The sequence below is a fragment of the Heterocephalus glaber genome, unplaced genomic scaffold (assembly GCF_053883595.1).
Source record: "Heterocephalus glaber isolate CG9 unplaced genomic scaffold, H.glaber_assembly_v1.0 deba00001670, whole genome shotgun sequence".
Taxonomy (NCBI): domain Eukaryota; kingdom Metazoa; phylum Chordata; class Mammalia; order Rodentia; family Bathyergidae; genus Heterocephalus; species Heterocephalus glaber.
The window spans coordinates 107,712-129,418 of record NW_028258408.1 but is presented as its reverse complement, the minus strand read 5'-3'; the positions used below and the strand labels follow the sequence as shown (position 1 = coordinate 129,418).

Here is a 21,707-nt window from a genome sequence, read left to right as displayed (position 1 = left end):
AGAACCATATTTTCAGGCCGGGGATTTTGCTCAGTGGCATCACGCCTGGCTGGCAAGTGTAAGGTCCTGAGTTCAATCCCCAGAACCAAAAACGAAAAACAACCCTCCCCCCATATTTTCAAAAACTCCTGAAATATGTAAATAAAATACATATACTACTGCCTCAGCAGAGAAACTGCCTTTTGTATGAATAGTCCTAGGGAAGGAAAGGAGAATAGGGAAAAGAGAAGTCAGGCAGGGCCCCTAGAATACAAGCACAGTATGGAAAGCTTTGGGAAACCCTGGAATAAAGGAGTGTTCCTGTTCTCACTCCTAATATTGACCCTTCCTCTCTAAAAGTCTACCCCTACTCTTTCCCTTTTCTACACCTGTATTTTCTCATTGAGGAATGCAATAAATTCTTGTAGATTCAAACGTCTAAATGTGGACAACTTCGATTTTTTTGTAGTCATTTTCAGCTCTTCTTGAAGATCAATAATCAGGCCCCCCGCCCCCCAACTCTTGCACTGGGGATTAAACCCAGGAGCCTTCTACCAGTGAGCTACATCCCCAGTCCACTTTTATTTTTCTTGCTAAGTTGCCCAGGCTGGGCTGGATGGAACCTGTGATCCTCCTACCTCAGATTCCCAGAGTGCTATGCTACTTCACGCAGCTTAGTCATCAGATCTTGATAGTTCTTTTTTTTTCTGATGTGCCAAGGATTGAACCCAGAACCTATTGCATGCTAGGGAAGTAGTCTATCACTGAGCAATACCCCCAGTCCTTTTTACTTAGACAAACATATCCTCATCTGTCCCAGAATTCAAGTGGCTCGAACCAGACTGCTGGGTTGAAAATACACTCACAACCTTATTCTTTTTTGAGACAGGATCTCTCTATATGGTTCAGGTTTGTTTTAAACTAACTGTACCCCAGGCTGGCCTCAAGATGGAGGCAATCTTCCTGCCTCAGCCTCCTGAGTGCTGGGATTACAAGCATGTAACACCTGGCATAACCCTACTACTTATCACTGGCATAATTTTGGGCAAGTGGTTCCACCTTGTTGCACCTCTTTTCTCATCTGTAAAATGGACCTGACACTAGTAACTACTCTCAAGAGTTGTGAGGCATAAAGATTCCTTTCTCTAATGCCATCAAATCCTGTTTTCTCCATATCCAAAATACATTTTCTCTCCACCTTTACTATCACCATATTCAAATCACCATCATCTCTCATGTGGGTCTCATGTGGGTAAATGGATTGCCTAACTTGCCTTTCTGCTTCCACTCTCACCCTTCTGTTTTCCTCTAATAAACCAAAGTGAACTTTCTAAAAAACCAAAAATCTGATTGTGCCACTGTCCAGCTTAAAAGAAAAAAAAAAACCCACAAAAAATCTTCTAGTAGCTTCCTGCTTCTCTTAAACAGATTTGGGCTCACATGTGCCCCTATCGTCACCATTTCCCCAGTGGGAATGAGTCTCTGATATTGAGAAGTGTATCTTCTTCCCAAACTGCCTAGACTACCAGAGCCACAAGGGAAGAGGAGACTGCTTATACTGCTCTATCTCCATTTCCTAGCACAACACCTGGCACACAATAGGCCCTCTGGAAGTATCTGTGGTAACTTTCCTTAAAGTTTAGTTTTTCTCTCTTTTTTTTTCGTACCAGGGATGGAACTCAAGACCTTGTGCTTGCCAGGCAGGCACTGTGCCAGTGAGCTACTTCCCTGGCCCCTTAAAGTTTAGAAAGCCCCACAGGAGATCTTCTTCCAACTGTTCTCTCTCATTTATCTGATAATCAGGCTCAATTGTCACCTTCTGAAAGAGGCCATTTCTGACCACTCTGTCTACAGCGTCATCTCCATCCTTCCTTTTACCTAGGTTTGTATTTCCTTCATAGGACACATCACATTTAGATTTCTTTTACTATCTGTATAACTGCCCCCATCAGAATATAAACTCCATGAGTTTTAGAACCTTGACTGTTTTATTCTCTGCTATATCTTCAGTACCTAGAACAGTACCTCATTTAAAAAAATTTATTACCACCCGCCCATCAGTACTAGGATTGAACCCAGGGAGTGCTGAGTTTTATCTCCAGCCCTTTATATATTTTTTCTGTTTGTTTGGGGGTTTTTTGTTGTTGTTTTTTGAGACAGGGTCTCTCTATGTTGTCCAAGTTGGTCTTGAACTCACTATGGAGCCCATGCTGGCCTCAACTCGCAGCAATCCTCCTGCTTCAGCCTCCCAAGTGCTGGGATTACAGGCATCCACCACCACACCTGGCCCTTTTACACTTTTAAATTTTATTTTTGGTACCGGGAATTGAACTCAGGACCTTGCGCTTGCCAGACAAGTACAGCACCAATGAGCTACATCCTTGGCCCTCCCTTTACATTTTTTGAGACAGGGTCTAGCTAAGCTGCTCCGCCTGCCCTTGAATTTGCGATCTTTTTGTCCCAGCCTCTCTGGTACATAAACTGTTTAATGAATGAATGCAGGCTGGAGACATTTGAGACTTGCACACCACTATTCTGTAACTTGCCCTCAACCAGACTCTATTCAAGTTTACACTAAAACAAAACTCCATTCATAGCAACCTACTTTAACTCTCTTCCACAGTTCTGAGCACTGAAATTCCAAAGCCAAGGTGAAGGGATTGAATGCCAGGACTCCTGGATTCCACACTCAGAAGCTACCACCAAGTCAAGCTGATCAAATCATTCCTGCCTCTCAATCCCAAAGGAAAGGCTAGTTGGGTCAGACCAGCCAAAAGATCTCTCTGGATCCAAACAATCACAGAGGAGGGAACAACTGGGGCTGGGGGACAGTAAGGAGAACTACCACTACTGCTCCAGAAAGAACATGGGATGAAATCACAGTTGTTTGGCCAGCAAGCAAGAGACCAGGTTCCAGAATACAGAATCCAAAACACCTCTTTAAGGATCTTCTGTCTTCATCCTGAACTTATTCAAAACAAATTGTTTCCAAAGTAGGTCTCTCAGGAAAGCTATTTTTCCCCATAGAATGAATAAGGAGAATGGATTTCAACCTAGGGCTGCTGAGGATCATCTCTGTAACCACAAAGCAGAAGCCTGTTGAAGATGAAGCTAACTTAGTGGAGAAATGAGAACACTGAGCAAATTACTTAAACTCCTGGATGTAACTAAGTCTAAGTCACTCTAACTCTGGACTTCTCAGTAAAATGAGCCAATTAATACCCACCCCCCCATAGTGTTGGAAATCAAAATCCCCTTTTTAAGCCACTATGAGCTAAAGTTCTGTCACTTATGTGTTAAGAATCTTAGCTGATAGGAACTACTTTTTACTAATACTTATTAGCACTTCATTGCAAGGCTTTAAGTATTGTATTTATATGTATTATTTAGTCCTCATAACATTTCTTTGAAATAGGATGTCATTATTACCATTTTAGGGGGGGGTGGGATGTGGTTGAACTCAGGGTTTTTGCACTGAGCTACATCCTGACCCCCTTTATATTTTTTTAGATAAGGTCTAAGTGGTCCGGGTTGGGCTCAAACTCATGACCCTTCTGCCTCAGCCTCCTGAGTCCCTGAAATTACAGGTGTGCACTACCGTGTCTGGTTTTAGGCTCATTATTTAGCCTTGGAAACTTACAACTAGAGTAAGTAACTTGTCAGAGGTCACAAGCTTGATAGGAGAATGATGTGGGATGCAACTCTTTTCTGGCCCCAGAGCCTATCACGCTATAATAGCATTGCTCCCAACTCTGAAGAGAAAATCCAACTCTGATCCATATCATCTTGGAATGGACAGGGTACACAGACTTTCTATTAATCCCACCTGTCCTCTGATTCATATGTAAATGAGGTTAATAGTAGCTTACCTACCCCACAGGGTTCTCATGATGTGAGATGAGAACATACAGGCACAGCACTTAAACAGTGCCTGGCAGACAGCAAACATTCAACAAACAGTAGTCATTATTATTATCATTACTCTCTGGGCTACTAAAGTGCAGCTGAAAAACACCATGCAAATGGAAGAGATGTCCTCTTTCACCTCTATCCATGAATGAACAGAAGAGATACTATTGGTAAGAAATGAAGCTTTCTTGTCTCTGACCCACTGCTTAAGCTGTTTCCTGCACCTGGGAGGCACTGCATCACTGTCACAACTCCTATGGAATGGCACTCAGCCCAAATACCTTTTCCATGAAGCCTTTCCAAGTAAAGGGTTCCTGTCACTGCTGAATCCCCACAGCACATAATCTACCTCATGTTCGGTCTAGCGTACTCTGCCTAGTTCTACTGGACTGTGAGCTCCCTGAAGGCAGACCTCAGTGCTTACCGGGGGAAGGGGGGGGGTCTGTTTCCTCTTCTGAGCCCTAGAGAGGAAAAGAATCTCTTGGAAAAAGTTGAGAGCTTTGTGGAGACCCCAGACTTACTGAGGCTGAACAGAGCTGAGAAGCAAACCAGGAAGGGTAAAGTAGGTCATCAGGAACAGAACTTGGGGTAGCTCAGAATCAGGGAAGAGCACAAGGAAAATTCCTATATATGAAAGCAAGTGGGGGCAAGAGAAATAAGGGAAGTGAGAAGAGAAGAGGAGGGAACAGGGAAGGTGCACTGAACTGAATGAGGATTAAGATTTGAAACACTCGGAATCATTCTCCAATGACTCCTAAGGGGGCAGATCCCACCTTGCAGACTCAAAGAGGAACCCAGTGAGAGTGAGTGCACAAGTACATAGAAAACTATGAGGGAGCTGGGTGCATTGGGACACATCTGTAATCTCAGTTACTCAGGAGACTGAGGCAGGAGCATCTCACATTCAAGGTCAGTCTGGGCAACTCAGTAATACTCTGTCTCAAATAAAAAGGGCTGGGAATGTAGCTCTGTGAGAGTCCCCCTGGGTTCAATGCCCAGTACCACAAACAACAGGTGAGAAAGTGAGCGGTATCTTAAGAAATACAATGGAGAGCACTTGGCAGTAAAGACAAAGAATGAAGAGAACTAAAGATGCCTCAAGGGGAGGATGCTTAGGTAGAGAGATGGATAAGGGATGAAAGAGAAAGGTGTGTTCAAGGAAATAACAGTTTAAAGCAGAAGCACCAAAGGGCTAGGGGCAGGTTGAAAGGGTCAAGGGGGAACCAAAAGGAGAAAGTGCTAAGGGAAGTCAGAAAGGGAACCATTCAAAGGCAGAATATTGAGGTAATTATTCAGAGTCTGGTATCCTTGTGGAGAAGTCAAGATCCCTTCAAGAAGAATATGGAGTCTTTCTGAAAGATGGGTACTTCACAAAGGGGGCTTGCAGGAATAAGAAGTTGGGTAGGAGAAAAAAAAAAAAAAGTTGGGTAGGAGGGCTCAAAGGCATACTCTGAGGCATTTTTCAAGGGACTCTTTTGTGGGGAAAGGGAAATCCTCCCAGAAAGCAGTGACTCTCAAACTTGAGCATTCATCAGAATTATCGGGAGGGTTTGTTAAAAACTCAGGTTGCTAGGCCCTCCTTCCAGGTTTTCTGATTCAATAAGCCTGTGTGGGATCAAAGAATTTGCATTTCTAGCAAATGCTGCTGCTACTGTGGCCCAGGGAACACACTCTGACCACTGCTGTAAAAGAGGAGTTCTTTTGTAAGGGGGGCTTCAAAAGTGAAAGGCTTCTGAAAGGAAAATGGAGAGACTTCTTCCTCAAGAAGTCTCTAAAAAGAATAGTAATGGTCTCTCACTCTTTTAAAGGCAAGAGAGGTCTATGAGGGTGGGACCTCAGAGAAAAGTCTTGAGAAAAAAGTCTGAGCATTGGGATTTTCAGGGGGGATGGTTGTGAAGGATCTTTAAAAGGAGACATAGAAGCCAGGTGGTACATGCCCGTAATCCCAGCTAGTAGCTACTCAGGAGGTTGAGACAGCAGGATTGCAAGTTCAAGTCCTGCCGGGGCAAACTCAATGCAACTGTCTCAAAAAATAAAAAGGGTTGGGACTGTAGCACTGTGGTAGATTACCTGAGTATGATCTCTAACACTACAGACAAATAAAATGATTAAATAAAAAGAGGCTAAAGAAATCTGGAGGAGGCAGGAGCTCTGAAGACATAATGGTAGGAGGCTCAGAACCTAGAAAGGTCTCTGAGTTGATTTCAGAGGAAAGAGAATGGGCGAGATGGGAGGATAAAAAGAGGCCTCTAAAGTGGGTAAATCTGACAGAATCCTGAATAGAGTTTCTTGGGGAATCCTAGGGAGAGTTCTCGGGAAGTCTCAGGAAGTGCTAGGTATTGCTGATGCAGGACATTTTGGGAGAAAATTCTCTAAAAGGTGCCTGGGGAAGGTGTGGTCTTCTGAGAGAGATCTTAGTGTACCAGAGTAGGATGAAAAAAAGATCTTTTCCAAAAAAACTCCTTAGAGATCTCTGAAGAGGAGAAACCTCTGAGTAAAGTCTCCAAAAGAGTATATGGGCAGAAGGAGAAGGCAGTTTTAAGGAGGTCCTAAGAGTGTCAGAGAAGAAGGTTTTTCAGAAAGAATTCTGGGATTCGAAGCACAGAAGCTCAGAGTTGAGGGAAGGTTAGGCATGTGTGTGGGGACTCTTCTACAAGGGGTTTTTGAGAATTGGGGGGAACCTATGAAGGAGTGGTATATCTAAGAAAAGTCTCTTAGTAAGGCAAGAGGCCTCTGAGTAATGATTCAAGGGGCTCCAGGAGAGATTCAGAGGGGTTTCTGAGAGGGATTTCAAGGGCCATCGCAGGAGAGTTCCAGGTGATGGCTGGGGTCTCTGATGTGAGGAGGTGTGGAAAACTGCACCTCAGAGGGGTCATGAGGAGGATTCTGGAGGTCTTACTGGGGTTGTAAGGAGGATCTTTACAAAAATTCATCTAAAACAGGTCTACAAGGAGGAATTTTCAAGTTATCTAAGAAGAGTTCTAGAGAATATGACACTACAAGGGAACTTATTAGGCTCCTTATCCAATTTTTTGAGATGTGATGTGGGTTACTGGGAAAAAATTAAGATTCATAAAAGAGGTTTTGGAAGAAGCTTTTGGACTATAGAAGAACAGTTCTCTGGTGACTTCAATTTCTAGAGAAGATTTTTAGGATAATGGGGGAAGAGGTCTTGGGAAGACTGTTAGGGTACATGAGGGTAATTTCTAGAGCATTTCAGGGTGGGGAGTTTGAGGGAACATGAGGTCTCTGGGAGAGATTTTTGGGATCTGTGCAAAGGTTCAAAGCAGTATGTGAGAAGCAGTGTGTATGGGAGACAGCTCCCAATAGGCTAGTGGTTGTGGGGATCCTCCAGGTGAATTTTTGTGATCTGGGGGCATTTCAAGAGTCTCTGAGTAAGACTCTTCTGGGGGATGTAGGAAGAAGATCTTCAAGGAAGATGTTCAGGGTTCATCAGGGGCATTCTTAAGGTTTTGGGTGGTTAGGTATGAAAATCTCTAAGAATTCTGGGAGAAGGGTAGGTGGGAGGGAAAGTACTAGGGGTATGTGAGAGGAAAGTCTGGGGGAGATTGCTGGGATATACGATGCTCATCTCTAATTAAAGATTTCTGAGGTGCCCAGGGGTCTGGGGGCGATTTCAGGGAGTCTCAGTGGGAGCTTTTGAGGACTTAGGAGAGAGGTTTCTGGGGAAACATGAGGAGCGGCCTCCGCGGAATATTTTTCCATATTGGAGAAGGATGGGGGACTGGGGGGGGGGGGTCAAAGGGCGGGGGGGGGGGTTCTGCGAGTAAAACTGTAGGGACACATGAAGGTCTCTGGAGAAGGCGGCTAAAGAGGAGAGTAGTCTCAGGGGGTTTCTCAGGCGTACGAGGGGCCCAAGAGTGTTTCAGGGGCTTCGGGGAAGACGTGTGCGGGGTCAGGAGGGAGATCCCTGGCCCGGGCCCTCGGCGATCCTGAGGGCGTGGGGAGGGTTTCGGTGGGAAGCTTTCAAAGGGTCCCGCCAGGGCGAGCCGGGCCGGGTGCGGGGCTCCCTTGCGGGCCCGGTCTCTGAGGTCCAGGCTCCGCACCCGCCGTCGCCCGCGGCTCGGGGTCCCTGAGGGGGCGGGGCCGTCCGCGCGGCCTGGGTCGCCCTGAGGGGAGCCCCGCGCGCCCCGACCCGCCGCCCTGCGCCCGCCCGGCCCGACCCGGCCCCAGCTCACCGCCTCGGCCTCCGCCGCCGCCGCCCGGGCCTCCTCAGGCCACCGCCGCCCCCGTCGCCCCCTCTCAGGCCCGCAAGCTCCCCTCCCTCCTCCTGCACCGACCACCGCCGCCGCCGCCGCCGCCGCCGCCGCCGCCGCCACCGCCACCGCCACCGCCGCCGCCGTCGTCGCGCTGCGTCACGGCGCCGTGCGTCACCGCCCCTGGCCCCTCCCTGACGGGGGGCCTTCGCGCGCCTGTATTAGCTTGCACCCAGATGACGAACGGCGTACCAACCAATGGGTGGAGAGGGCAGCCCGAAGGGCGGGAGGTGTAGGCCGAGAAAGGCGGGGTCCTGGCCAGGAGGGGAGCGACGGGGCTGGAACGAGGCCCAAGGGGCCCGCCCCCTCCTCAGCGGGATTGGTCGGGAGTGGGGGTGACAGGCAGTTGGCCAGACCCCGGGCTCGGGAGGAGGGCGGGGAAAGGGAGGGGCGCGCGGGTCGTTGCCAAGGGCAACGGGCTCTGTGGAGGCCGCTATTGGGCTTCCAGGCCCGCAGGGGGCAGTCTCGTGCCCGTCTGCCTCAACGGCCCCAAGCCGAATCACAATTCCTCTTTCTGGCGTTCCAGGCCCTCTCCTCCCCGCCCCTCTGCCACGCCCCACCCTGGACCTTAGCCTGGCAGGGTCACCGCCCGTCCAGGGACAAAGAACTGCGTCTGACTGCTGGCGTCCGGCGTTTTGCCTCGCCACTGTCTGAGCTGCTGTGAGATGAGACCCTGATAACGAGGAGAGATCGACCTGTAGGATGGAGAGAGAGGAGGCATATGCAGCACTCCGCACAAAGGACATCGTCAATAAATGGAAGTTGTCACCCTGACTTTCTTTTTAATCTAGTCCATAAACTGTCCTAATCGGAAGTGAGCTAATTGGAAGGGGTCCCGCACCCAGAAGACTCGGGGGTGACAATGACCAGGCTTGTTACAGGAACTCAGAGCAATGCAATGGGGTGGAGTGTCGAGTTTAAGACAGGGTGTGGTGAGAAATGAGCCGCGGCCAGATGTCTGGCCTGTGGAGGGAGTTTGGACTTGTGCTGAAGGCACGTGGGAGCCACGGGAGGGAATCAAGACAGGGAGGGTCTTGGGGAGTTGGGGGTTTTGGAGAGATGTCTCTGGCTTATCGAGGGAGGGTAGAAGGGAAAGAGTGGAACTAGAGGCTAGGAATCCAGGGAGACTGCTGAGGGGGCGGGGAGGGTTTGTGGCAAGACAGGACTGTGGGGAGGGGAGGAGGTGCAGGTGGGAAGGGATGCCCCGGAGGCAGACTGAGCCAGCCCTGAGACTGGCTGGTCGCGGGAGCAGGAGTGAGAGAAGAAAAGTCCAGGACAAAACTTCTGGGAGCCTGGCCCTAAGAGGAGAAGCCCAGAGTGGGACGACCAGCATCAAGGGCCAGAGGCTGCACAACCAGATGGCCTGACTTTAAGAGAAATTGGGGCCGGAGACCAAGATTTAAGGATCATTAAAGATGGTAATTGCTGCTGTGGGTGCTAGTGACCTAGCCCGGAATGTAGGAAGGATGAAGGGAGACAAGGACCCTACAGAATCCTTAGAAGTGGGGACACGGGGTTGGAGAAAAAGAATCGACAATCTCAAGGAAGACTGAGAAGGGGCAGCCTGAGGGAGAGAGCAGGAAAACCAGCCGAGGCTGGGATCACCAGCACAGGGTGGAAGAGTTGACAAATTCCATCTACTACCTCTGAATGTACGCAGCGACTTGACTGCAGTGTAGAATGCTTGTGCTCCGCCAGTGCTGGTTCAGTCATTCGTGTGATGATTGCTTGAGTATGTAATGTGTACCAGGCTCTGCTCAACGTGCTAGAAATATGGCAATCAACACAGAAGACAAAAATCCCTGCCTTTGTGAGGCTTCTAGTCTAATGGGGGGGGGAATAGGGATGCACACAATAAATAAGGAAATAGATGTAACTTGATGATAAGTACCTCTTGGGAGGGAGTAAGCTAACAAGATGAAATGATGGGGTCAGAATTATTTCAGAAGGAAAAGGCCTATTTCATCAGGTAAGATTTGAGCAGATAACTGAAAGAATGAGGAGATGAACCAGGAAGGAAAGAGGCTTCCAGAAAGACTGACCAACATATGGCAGGGGCCTGGGGCAGGACCATTCACAGAATCACAAAAGAGGGAAAGAAAGTTGACTGGAGTGGAGTGAGCCAAAAAAGGGTATTGGAGGACAAAGTCCAAGAGGTAATGGGGTTGGGCTGGCTGTAGAAAATTTTAGTTTTAAAGGTCAGTGTAAGGACTTTGACTTTTACCAAAACAATGTGGGAAATGTGAGAGATTTTTGAGGGAAGAGGAAGAAGAAAGATGTTCTCTGCCCCCCCCCCCCTTTCTCTTTCTCTCTCTGCTCTGGGGATGGAACCCAGGGCCCTGCCTATGAACCGGCAAGTACTCTACTATTGAGCTACACCCCCAGCCCTAGGGATAACATCTGACTGGTTTTATGAGGACCCCTCTGGCAGTTGTGTGAAAAACAGTCGGTGGGAGGTAGGGCAGGGTCAGGGGAACCCTGAGAAGCTGCTTCCATCATCTAGGCAGGAGTTGAAAGTGGACAGGCAGTTGGGCATGGTGGTGAAAGGCTGGCTTTAATCCCCTCCCTCTGGGAGGCTGAGGCAGGAGGATCACAAGTTCCAGCCCAGCCTGGGCAACAGTGATTTAGAGAGATCTTGTCTCAAAATATAAAATAATAGCTAGCCAGGGTGGTGTGCCCCTATAATCCTAGTACTTGGGAAGCCGAGGCGAGAGGATTGCTGTTAGTTCAAGGCCAGCTGGACTACATAGTGAGACTCTGTCTCAAAAAAAAAAAAAAAAAATCAAAATATAAAATAAAGAGCTAGGGATGAAGTTCAGAGTGAAGGCCCTGGGCTCAGTCCCCAGTGCTGCAAGGTTGGGGGCTGAGAAAGAGCAGCCAAAGGAATGGGAAAAGAACAGATAAGTGTGGTGTCCTGAAGAGCAAGTGAAGAAAAAGTTTCAGGCAACAGGAAGCAGTTGTCAGGTGCTGCTGAGGACTGACTATTCTGTTAAATCTGGCACAAGGAGGCCCTTGGTGACCCTGGCAAGAGGAGTCAGTGGAGAGGGGCCAGGGTGAAAATTTAGTTGGAGAAGAGGTTAAGGGAAAACCAGGAGGACAAACTAGAGGCAGCAAATGTAGACAATTCTTTTGAGAAATTTTGCTGAAAAAGGAAGGAAATGAGTGAGTAGTAGCTGGGGAGGAGATAGGGTATTTGGTTCTTAAGATGAAAGAAATAACATTGTGCTGGGCTTCAGGGACATTAGTGACACAAGGAGAGAGGGAGAAGAGCTGCAGAGATGCCCTGGAGTAGGTGTGGGGTCCAGGGCAGGCCACAGAGGGGGCCCGGAGCCACCAGGGTGGGGCTAGGACTCTGGGAAAGTTTTGTTTGCTTGCATTTTCTTTTTAATACACATACGGTTTTCTCATAAATGACTTTCCTTTTACTTCTTTATATGACAGGATCAGGATATTGGTTTTTTTTTGTTTTTTTTTTTTACTTTGTGTGTGTAAGTGGGTTACATTACCTAGGAATTTCACTTCAAGATGGGGAAGGGGAAATACAAAACACTCTTTTTTTCTGTGTGTGCTGGAGATGGAACCCAGGGCCTCGTACACGGTAAGCATATGCTCCACCTCTGAACTACACCCTCAGTCCCCAACACACTATTTTAAAAGGGAGATACAGGGCAGGCAGGATTGAACTCTGTTGTTGTAGGCCTAAAGGCCATTAGAAGGCCCATGGGGTTGAATAAGCATGGGAAAAGCACTCTCCATCAGCCAGGCAGAAGGGAGGTGCTTCTCTGGTATCCCTTTAGCCACCAACATAAAGGATGGCAGTATAGCTAGTGAGTCTCTGCACTCCCCTTTCTCAGCTGAGATTCATCTATTACAGGTGGGATAAACCCAGGAAGGCTTCCTGAAAGAGGAGAGGAGCCAAGGAGCTCCTTACTATTTTTTTTTTTTATTCTTTATTGAGCAAGTCTACCATGCTGGGAGGTAGGCAAAGCTAGTTTTTCTTCACAACAATCCTGACCTGAGGGGTGAAGTTCCTTAGCTAGGGTCTCACAGCAAGGCAGTATTTGATCCCTTGTCTGAGTGATTGCAAAGCCAGATAGGTCCTGAGAGATAAGGGGAAGGAAGAAGAGGGAGGAGCCCTCTGTGACAGTTGCCCCAGATTAAGCATAAACAGGATGTGGTATTGGATGGAACCTTCCGCGTGCCCCACAGCCCGCCCCCCACAGCCCTGTTCCCCACCCCTACAAGACAGCGAAACTGAGAAAAGAAGAGGGCTGTGGACAGAAAATATCATGGTCTGGGGGCCAGGGGTAGAACGGGAAGGGCGAGGGGCTAGAGTGTGAGGGTACTGGGATGAAGGTCAGCTGTGGGTGGAGGTCACAGCAAGGAAGGGGACCCAAGTGTAGCACAGGCCTGGCCAGGGGAAGAGAAGTGGGGGTACTGGGTTTAGCCCTAGGCAAGCAGATCCTTGGGGGTACCTGCCATGGAGAGGGCTGGGGTTCAGCCTCCGCCCTGTCCCCTCCAGCTATGTGTCCTGGAGGGGTGGGGTAGGACAGCATCTGCCTCGAGTTCACAAAGGTTTCTGGTGGGATAGAGGACCTCTGCCTCTTCACTGGTGGCTGGAGAAACTGAGGCTTGGGGATGGGGCAGCTGGAGGTGGCAGGGCCCAGAGCCGGGCCTGCTCAGCTCAGCTGTCCGGGGACCCTCTGACAGTCTGACTCCCTGGTCGTGTGTGAGGTGGACCCAGAACTGAAGGAAAAGCTGAGGAAATTCCGTTTCCGAAAAGAGACGGACAACGCAGCCATTATAAGTGAGTGACCTCTTCCCCCATGAGCAGAGACAGGCAGGGAGGGCTGGGCTCCTGACCCTGTGGGATGGGAGGGGCATCTAACCCCTGTGCGCCTCCCTCCCCAGTGAAGGTGGACAAAGACCGGCAGATGGTGGTACTGGAGGAAGAACTGCAGGTGAGGGGCAGGGTGGGACTGGGAGACCACAGGAGCCGGGACTGAAGCTAAGAGCCAGGCATTGGAACCAGTAAGAGCTGGATGTCAAGTTTCAGCACAGTGGTAATTGTAAGCAAGGGACTTTGCCTAAATGACCTGTCCCCTTGGCTGTGAAATCTGGAAAATAGTCCTAAATCATAGGATCATTTGCAGGTTCAACGATTTAATGCTTGTCATGGATTTAAAAAGGCCTGGCACATAGTACATGCTCAATAAAGTGCTAATGTTAATAATAATACTTCATTGGGACCTAGGTAAATGAAAGAGTTTCTAGGTAAGTTAACAAAAAGCCAGCAGAAATCCTTTATGATCAGGGAGACCCCTCCCAGCGTAGGTGTCTTTATCAGTAACATAAGCTGCATTCATACTGTTGGGGGAAGGATGATAACAGGGTCACAGAGACCAGGGCTGAGCCGATTGACAGCGGAAAGGAACTGGCTAGGAGCTGGGCTCTTTGGACCCTCTGAAAGGAACTAGTGAAATGGTTACCACAGGAACACAGATTTAAATCTGAACTTTTCTGTTTGCTATCTGTGCAACCTGGGACAAGGCCCTTGACCCCTCTGGGCCTCAGTTTTCTCAGCTGTCAAGTGGGTATAATAATAGGACCTACCCTGTAGGGTTCTCAGTGAATTAAGTCTCGGTACACAGTAAGTGCTCATTTACAGGTGGTCACTTGTTGTCTTCTCTCCTATGTGTATTTTTGGCCTCAGAACATTTCGCCAGAGGAACTTAAATTGGAGTTGCCAGAGAGACAGCCGAGGTATGCTGTGGGGAGGGAAGGGAGGCCTTGGCAGGGGCTCAGGATCTGTATTTGGATCCAGGAGTTCATATTGTGAAACTATAATTTTATTGGTATGCTATTATCTTTTTTTTTTTGGTCTGGGGGCAGGGGGATCAAACTCCGGACCTTGCACTTGTGCAAGCCAGGGGGCAGAACCACTGAGCTAAATCCCTGGCCCCGGTATGCTATTACCCTATTACAGAATTTTACACCAATAGCTTATACATAATATTGGTTTAGAGCTTATTTTATTTTTTTTTAGTTTTTTGCACATACTTTATCAAGGTTTGGTCTTGATATAACACTGGTGGCACCAGCTGCTTCTCCTTTTCCTCCTTCTTTCTCTGTGGTTGTTCGGATTGAACCCAGGGAGTGCTGAGCTAAATCCCCAGCCCTACTTTATATTTTTTTTAAATTTTGAGACAAGGTCTTGCTAAATTGCCCAGGCTGGTCTTGAATTTTCAATTCCGTTGCCTCAGCCTTCTGAGTACCTGGAATTATAGGTGTGCACCACTGTGCCTGACTCTATCAATCCTTTTCCTTCCTTTTCAATCGTGGGGAATGCTTTGGGTTGGTGGTGGGGCTTGGATTGAACCCAGAGCCTTGCACATGTTAATAATTAGGTAGAATCTGTAGGAAGCCGCATGAGCCTGTTGTTTCATTGTTGTTTTCGGAAGAGCTCTTTGACCATGTCTGCAAAACTGGTCTGTTCATATTTTTCATCTTGTCTAAGTTCATTTTTCATTTTGGGTCTCTCTGATTTCAAGCCTCAGTCTCAGGCTCTAGGTCTCTGTCAGGAGATGCCCTTCATGGGTATTTGACAATTGCACCAAGAAGAGGGTCTCGAATCTGGGGGTTAATGCTGACAGTGGGTTTTTGTTTTCTTCCTTCTCGAAGTGGTGAGGCTGGAACCCAGGGCCTGCTGCATACTAGGCCTGCACTGTTCCACTGAGCTATATCCCCAGCCCTTTTAAAATTTTTGTTTTGAGGTGGTCTTGTGCCCAGGTGGCCTCAAACTTGCAATCCTCCTGCCTCATCCTCTGAGTACCTGAGATTACAGGTGTGCAGCACTATACCAGGCTAATGCTGACATTCTCTGTGGTTTTTCTTTGAATTTGTGTTGTGCTTGGAGTCTGATGGGACAACGGAGCATGGGGGTCCCACCTCCTGCTGCTTCTTCCAGGAAGTTCTCAGCCATGGCTCTGCACCTGCCCTCAGGCCCCTGTCAGTGTGGGGAGGTCAGGGCCCACACCCACCTGGCATCACACATTCTAGGCCATCCAGGGCCTCATGCATGTTACGAAAGTGGTTTACCACTGAGCCACATCCCCACCCTAGGACAATTATTATTTGTAATCATTTGTTGTGTTTGACATGAGTATCCTGGGTCCCAGACATTAACCATGGGTTCTCAGGCTCAGTCAAGATTCAGGCTCTTGGATTGTGCCAGGTGTGGTAATGCACACCTCTGAGCCTAACACTCTGGGAGGCTGAGGCAGGGTGTTTGAAAGTTTGAGCCCAGCCTAGTTGATTTAGTGACTTAGCAAGCCATTAAACATAAACAAGCTAGGGATTTAGCTCAGTCTGTAGGCCCTGGATTAAATCCTCAGTACCACAGAACAAATAGACAAACAAACTTGTGGACTGGGGGATGGCTGTGGGGTCTGGGCCCCAGGCCCAAGTCCTGAGTTTGAATTCCTTTTCATGGGTGTAGGTTCGTGGTCTACAGCTACAAGTACGTGCACGAGGACGGCCGGGTTTCCTACCCTTTGTGTTTCATCTTCTCCAGCCCTGTGGGTGAGACACAGCTCAGGCTGCTTTGAGCAGTGGGTCTTAGATCCTGACTGGGAAATGTGTGACTGTGTCTTGTGCATACACTTGTGAATATATGTAGGCGCCTGGGTTAGAGTATATGAGTGAGAGACTGTGTTTGTGCAAAGTACAGGCACCCTTGTTAAGAATACTTAACCTAGGGCCAGGGATTTAGCTCAGTGGTTCCGGTGCCTGCCTTGAAAACACAAGGTCCCAAGTTCAATCTCTGGTACCAAAAAAAAAAAAAAAAAGAGTGCTTAACCTAGAGCCTGGCATGGTGGCATATGCCTCTAATCCCAGCACTTGGGAGGCTGAGGCAGGAGGACCACTGAGTTTGAGGCCAGCCTGGGACACATAGTTCAAGGCCAGCCTGAAATACATAGTGTGAGACCCTGTCTCAAAAAACAAAACAAGGGTGCTTAGCTGCCATGCACAAAACCTTAGGTTCCAGCCCCACCACAACAACAACAAAAAAAAAAAAAAAAGGGAAAAAGAGAGTGACCATGTGAGAGGCTGCGAGTGACAGGGCAGATACGTGGGTTCATGATGTGAGGGCAGTGAGGTGAGTGTGGTGGCTCAGATTCGTCAAGAGCTCACCTGTCCTCATCCTGAGGCAGAAGACAACTTCTCTCTTCCCTTTGCCTAGAAATTCCCATCTGCCCCTAAATCTTCCAGAGACCCTCACAATAACTTGAAGGTCCCAAACAAACTTAAAATTCTGAGTACAGTCTTCAGAGACCTCTCAGAACAGCTCCCAAGACCCTCCCCAAACTTCCCAGTCTGCAGGACATTGCTAAAGCTTCACAGAGCAAGCCTGGGTCCCCAGTGACGCGCCCTTCTGTCTTCCATGCAGGCTGCAAGCCCGAACAGCAGATGATGTATGCGGGGAGTAAAAACAGGCTTGTGCAGACGGCAGAGCTCACAAAGGTCCTGCCCAGGCCTCAGCTCTGTAGTATTAGGGAAGATAGGGTGGGGGCCTGGACCCCTGGGTCTGAGGGAGGAGGCTGGGCCTAGACCCCTGGGCCTGAGGGAGGAGGCTGGGCCTAGGCCCCTGGGTCTGAGGGAGGAGGCTGGGCCTGGACCCCTAGATCTGAAGGAAGGAGACTGGGCCTGGACTTCTATGTCTGAGGGATCTGGAGTCCTCACCAGATCATAACGCTGAGACCTCTGTCTTCCCAGGTGTTTGAAATCCGCACCACTGATGACCTCACTGAGGCCTGGCTTCAAGAGAAGTTGTCTTTTTTTCGTTGATCTATGAATCAGGGACTTGAATTCCTGATGTTTGAATCCCCACCGGGACTGAAGAGTCGGACTCAAGATGAGAACATCCAAGACCATAAAGAAATTAAAAATGCAAGAACTCAGATGCTGACTCAATTTCTGTCCCTCATCGCGGGCTGTAGCCGGCAGTTCCTGCAGTACCACCATATGGCGGCAGGGGGCGGGCAGACCCAGTGAACGAGAGCCGGGCTCCTAGAGGAAAGGACACCTGTTTCTCGGAATGGGAGGGGCCTATAGAATTTCCTGGGAGGAAGGAATGGGGGAAAGGGAGGCCTAGGTCTCCTGGAGGACTTGGGAGGAATATCTGAGTCTATGGATGGGTCCCTCCTAAGGGCAGAAGGCGACCTGAGAGTAAAGGATGCAGATGGCTGGTTTCCCCTCCTGTCTCCTCGTCCCCTGGGCTCTGGGTGCTAGCGGGCATCAACTGGCACTGAATGCCATTTTTCTCAGCTAAGCCCGAAGGCAGAAAGAATTTAAAGGCCAAAAGGGTGTCAAAGAATCCAATATAATGGCTTCAGGGGCTCGGAGTTGCTGGGGGTGGATAGTTTAGCTGATTGGCCAGGCCTGAGGGCCCAGGGCTGTGGGAGGCGAAGAGGATCCAGGATCCTCAGTGAACCACAGGGGGGCTGAAGAGTCAGGGAAGGGAGACCCCAGCCTACCTGATTCTTCCCTTTCTCTTAGCATCTCTGAGCATTGAACTGTCTCATTCCTCAGTCTGTCTTCAGACCTTTACTGAGCACCTAATCCTGATAGGCAGTTTTTGCCAAGATGAGTCACACCATTCCCAGCCGCTTTCTGCTTTTCCTCCCTCTCCCATTCCTCCTGTCTCTAGTCACAGATTCAGGGACTTGGAAAGCCCTCCTGCCACTTCTTTCCAGGTTCCCTGTGGAGAGGTGTCCGTTGCTATAGTAACAATGACACAGTGACCTTGGGCCTGGACTGTCCCTTCCCCAACCCTGGCACTCCGGGGGAGTGTCTAAAAGCCTAGCTCTAACCCTACTTCTTCCCTCCAAGCCATAACACCAGATCCTCTACATCACCCCACCCTGCCCTGTCCCTTGCCCCCATATACCTGGTCAGAACAAGCCCTTGGTGTGAGGAATTCAGGGCAGAGCCATTCTACACTGGGCCATAGAGAAATGGCCCCTGCCCTTAATTTGGGGGTGGATAGGTTGAGCTCCTCTCTGCTAACACCCCCTCCTCAACCTCATTTTTCCATCTATCCCTCGATCACAGCCCCAGCCCCTGATGGCTGGAGATGGAAAGGGAGGATGGCTGAGGTTAAGAGGGATATTCAATTAAGAGGACAAGGAGTGACCTGCAGAGGTCAGAGAGGCAAAGGGACTTGTCCAAGGTCCTGCACTTTCATAAGCAAATGAATGGCAATAGCTAACTTTTCTATTGAGGGTTCACTATGTCCCAGGTACTTCTACAAGTGCTTTATAGGTATTAACTCATTTAGAAGGTACAATTATCCCCAACCAAAGGTGAAGAAACAGGCACAGAAGCCAAAATTAGCTGTTTGAAGCCATGTGGTCAGTAGTCTGACACTACAATCAGAACTCAAGCCTCAGGTTACCTGTGATCAACAGGCCATACCCTCTCCTAGGCAAGAGATTTAGGGAACCGTGACTTCTTCCTCCTCTTCCCCATCCTTTCTGAGGTTTCCACCCCTCCATACTTGCATTTCTGTCAGCAAGGAGGCTCTGCTTGTAAAAAATCCAATCAGATTATGGGGTATGCACAAGGATTTGTCCAATGGGAGCAAAGGGTTTGGAAAGCAAGATCCAATCAAAGAGGGTGACTCAGGAGAATGGGTATGGCTGGGATTGTGGAAGGACCAATCAGAAAGCCCAGAACAGAGTATGTTATCCAATGAGGAGTGAGCACATAGGGTGTGACTTTGGGTTTGGGAGGACTCCCTGGAGGGGTTCACAAACTGGATACCACTTCTAATTTCACCAGCCCACATTTTCCACTCTCACAGATCTGAGTTCTGGGCCCTAGGCTTTTCTTGGGAGATTTCTCCCTCTTATCTGTGAATGTGAGCAGGGGTCATGTTTGAGAGGCTGAGTTTGTACTTTAGGGGGTGTTGGTTTTAGGAGATCCAGCCTAAGCCTAAGGGGCCATGCCTAGATCCAAAGGTGCTATGCTTTTGGGACAGAGACTAAAGAGGAAGCATGGTACTGGGATGAGGGCTTTGGCTTGCAGGCAGGACCTAGGTTGAGGAAGTGTTCTGAATATTATATAGTTTGGGCTGGTCTCTAAGATAGAAGTACAGAGGGGGCCTCATCTGAATGGCCATCCCTTAGGTCAGATAGGGCATGAGATTTTGTTTTGGGAGCAGAGCCTGAGGGTGGAGCATAGGCTTGGGGCGGTGCCTAACTTGTGGAGGAATAGGATGCGATGTGGATCTGTATTAGAAGATCTGTCGCAGAAATTAGGGTCCCCCTGCGACGACCACACTGTTTACTTCCACATGTTGCTCAATTCTTGAGGCCAACTTACAGTCCCTAGCCTTTGAGGACATTCCACAGCTGCTGGGACATACCCTCCCTTTTAGTGACTCCAGGCTGGGAAGTTGTTGCTCCCCAGCACTCTCTCAAGGGGTGTTCAAGAACACATATTTACTGAGCACCTACTGTGTGTCAGTCTCTACTTGGAACACTGAAGGAAATGGGTGCTCATGCCATGCAGAGGCTTATGTTTTAATGACTAGACAACAATCACAATGAACTATTAAACAAACAATAAACAGGTAAACTGGGAAACAAATGAGAACCTTACAGAGAGTAAAATGTGCTATGAAGGAAATAAAGGGAGGTGATGTGAGAGGAATGGTGAGATCGCTTGGGGTTCCTTCCTGCCTCTTAGTCTCTAGAAGAGTTCTTTTGCTTTCCTCCCTCAATGTTTATTATGAAAAACTGCAAACATGCAGCAAAGGAGAAATAATTTTATAATGAACACCCATCTACCCAGAACTTAGATTCTACCATGAATGTTTCACTATCCTTGCTTTATTACATATCCATCCATCTCTCCATACATCAATCCACCTGATTTTTTACATATTTCAAAGTAATTTGCAGATCCCAGTGGGAGCCTAGGGGTGTGTATGTGCGTGTGCGTGTGTGTGTGTATGTGTGTGTAAATTGAGGATGGAAAAGGCAAGTCTCTCTAGAGAGATTACTTTTAAGATGTGAATGAAAAGAGGGGATGGGTTGCAGAAGAATAAGACAGCAAGGCCCAGGGGCTGCTATGAGGATGTGCTGGAGAAATAAAGTCATCACTGAAGCTGGAAGACAAGTGTCTGGGAAGGAAGTCAAGTGCACAGGCGTCGGAGCTTCCAGATAGACTGTGAGAGTGAGGTCACCTCTTCCTGGGTCTCAGACTCTGGTTTCTTCACCTTCCTGTACAGCTATCTCTTTTTTTCTCACTCTCTCCCTTTCCACTCCTGTCCAGCCTAGATCTGCCTTCGCTCCTCTTTCTGCTTCATTTTCATCCTCTTCTGCCTCTTACTACCTGTGTGACCTTGTGCAAATGACTAACACTCTCTATGCCTCAATTTTCCTTTTCCTTTTTTTTGGTACCGGGGATTGAACTGAGGACCTTGCACTCGCCAGGCAGGCAGCAGAACCACTGAGCTAAATCCCTGCCCTTAATTTTCCTTATCTGTAAAATGGGGATAGTAGTGAGCCCTCCTCATCGGTGTGTTGTGAAGACAGGATGAAGTAACATATGTAAAATCCTTGGGGCCATTGCTGGCACATAGCGCTACATGCATATTCATTTGTGTTGTTATTCCTTCCCCCACTTCTGCCCTGCCAGCCCTGTACCCCCATGCTCTAGCAAGGAACACTAGGAACCATGAAAGGGGTGAGAATGGTGCGTGGGAGTGACAGGTGGAGTCTGAGGCTTGGAGTGTCCCCTGGGCCTTTCATGGTGGTCAGTGGGGTCAGGGTTCACAGAAGAAGGATCTGCAGAAGTGTTTGCTCTGGGGGCTACCGGCCTCATGTGGTGGCACGGCTAGGAAGAACACCTGGGAGGGGTTTGACAGATGCCTTCCATCCAGTGCGATCTAAAATAGGAAGGGGTTGAGACTCCAGGGTTCTGGGGACTGTAATAAACCTTTTTTTTCTTCCAAAATGAGACATTTTGGGGGTTCCTGGAAGTTAGGCACGATTAGAGTCCCTACTGGGGATCAAGGAATGGCTTAGGGTCCTTGAGGGTAAAATGACAAGGCTAGGGGGATCCTCAAAAAGAAGTGGGAACCCAGTTTGTGGTTCTGTTGGCTATAAAGTATGGTCTGGATCCCCAGAGGGAGGAAGGCGCGATCTGGGGTCTTCCTGGATGTTGACATACCCTCTGGGTTCTCCCTAGAAGTAGGGTGTGGTCTGGGGTCCACTTGAATGTTGGGGTATGATTTAGGGTCCTTGGGGTTGGTCCATATGTTGGGCTATGATCTGGGGTCCCTCTGAATTTGGGGGCGGTCTGGGTATAGTCTGAGGTCACCAAGGAGAGTAGGATACAGTTTATGGTCCTGGTGGCTTTCCAAGATGGTCAGGGTCCTCCAAGGAGGTGAGGCCCGCTCTGAGGTCCCCCTGGGTGTCGGGACGTGATCTGAGGTCCTAGCTGGGCGAGCCTGGGTCCCCTTGCCAGTCGGGG

The 21,707-nt window shown here is 48.8% G+C and overlaps 2 protein-coding genes across 10 annotated transcripts in view; one reads left to right on the top strand and one right to left on the bottom strand.

Annotated features, from left to right (window-relative positions):
• Positions 1-8,251, bottom strand: part of Samd4b (sterile alpha motif domain containing 4B) — a 47,141-nt gene extending 38,890 nt beyond the window's left edge. For all 3 annotated transcript variants that reach the window (XM_021239756.2, XM_004859126.4, XM_021239755.2), the window contains exon 1: positions 8,088-8,251. The gene's annotated coding sequence lies outside the window, so the exon portion shown is untranslated. The remainder of the gene's footprint in view (positions 1-8,087) is intronic.
• Positions 8,252-9,380: 1,129 nt separating this feature from the next.
• Positions 9,381-17,125, top strand: Gmfg (glia maturation factor gamma). Of its 7 annotated transcripts, none has more exons than XM_013077347.3 (7): positions 9,381-9,583; positions 12,876-12,972; positions 13,077-13,126; positions 13,834-13,928; positions 15,664-15,746; positions 16,615-16,688; positions 16,941-17,125. In XM_013077347.3, exons 1-7 carry the CDS (start codon positions 9,581-9,583, stop codon positions 17,010-17,012), a joined length of 474 nt encoding a protein of 157 aa, XP_012932801.1. In that variant the 5' UTR covers positions 9,381-9,580; the 3' UTR covers positions 17,013-17,125. The 7 variants fall into 7 exon arrangements, with proteins under 7 accessions (XP_012932801.1, XP_021095454.1, XP_087053613.1 ...); XM_021239795.2 differs by having other exon boundaries at positions 9,384-9,583; positions 13,879-13,928; XM_087197487.1 differs by lacking the exon at positions 9,381-9,583 and adding an exon at positions 11,126-11,763 and having other exon boundaries at positions 13,879-13,928.
• Positions 17,126-21,707: the final 4,582 nt, after the last annotated feature.

Bases quoted from the DNA above. Each gene is read 5' to 3' on its own strand.
- Gmfg (XM_013077343.3), top strand. From the start codon at position 12,338: ATGTGGTATTGGATGGAACCTTCCGCGTGCCCCACAGCCCGCCCCCCA. The intron at 13,127-13,833 runs GTGAGGGGCAGG...GCTCATTTACAG, and splicing joins TACTGGAGGAAGAACTGCAG to GTGGTCACTTGTTGTCTTCT. The intron at 15,747-16,614 runs GTGAGACACAGC...TCTTCCATGCAG, and splicing joins CATCTTCTCCAGCCCTGTGG to GCTGCAAGCCCGAACAGCAG.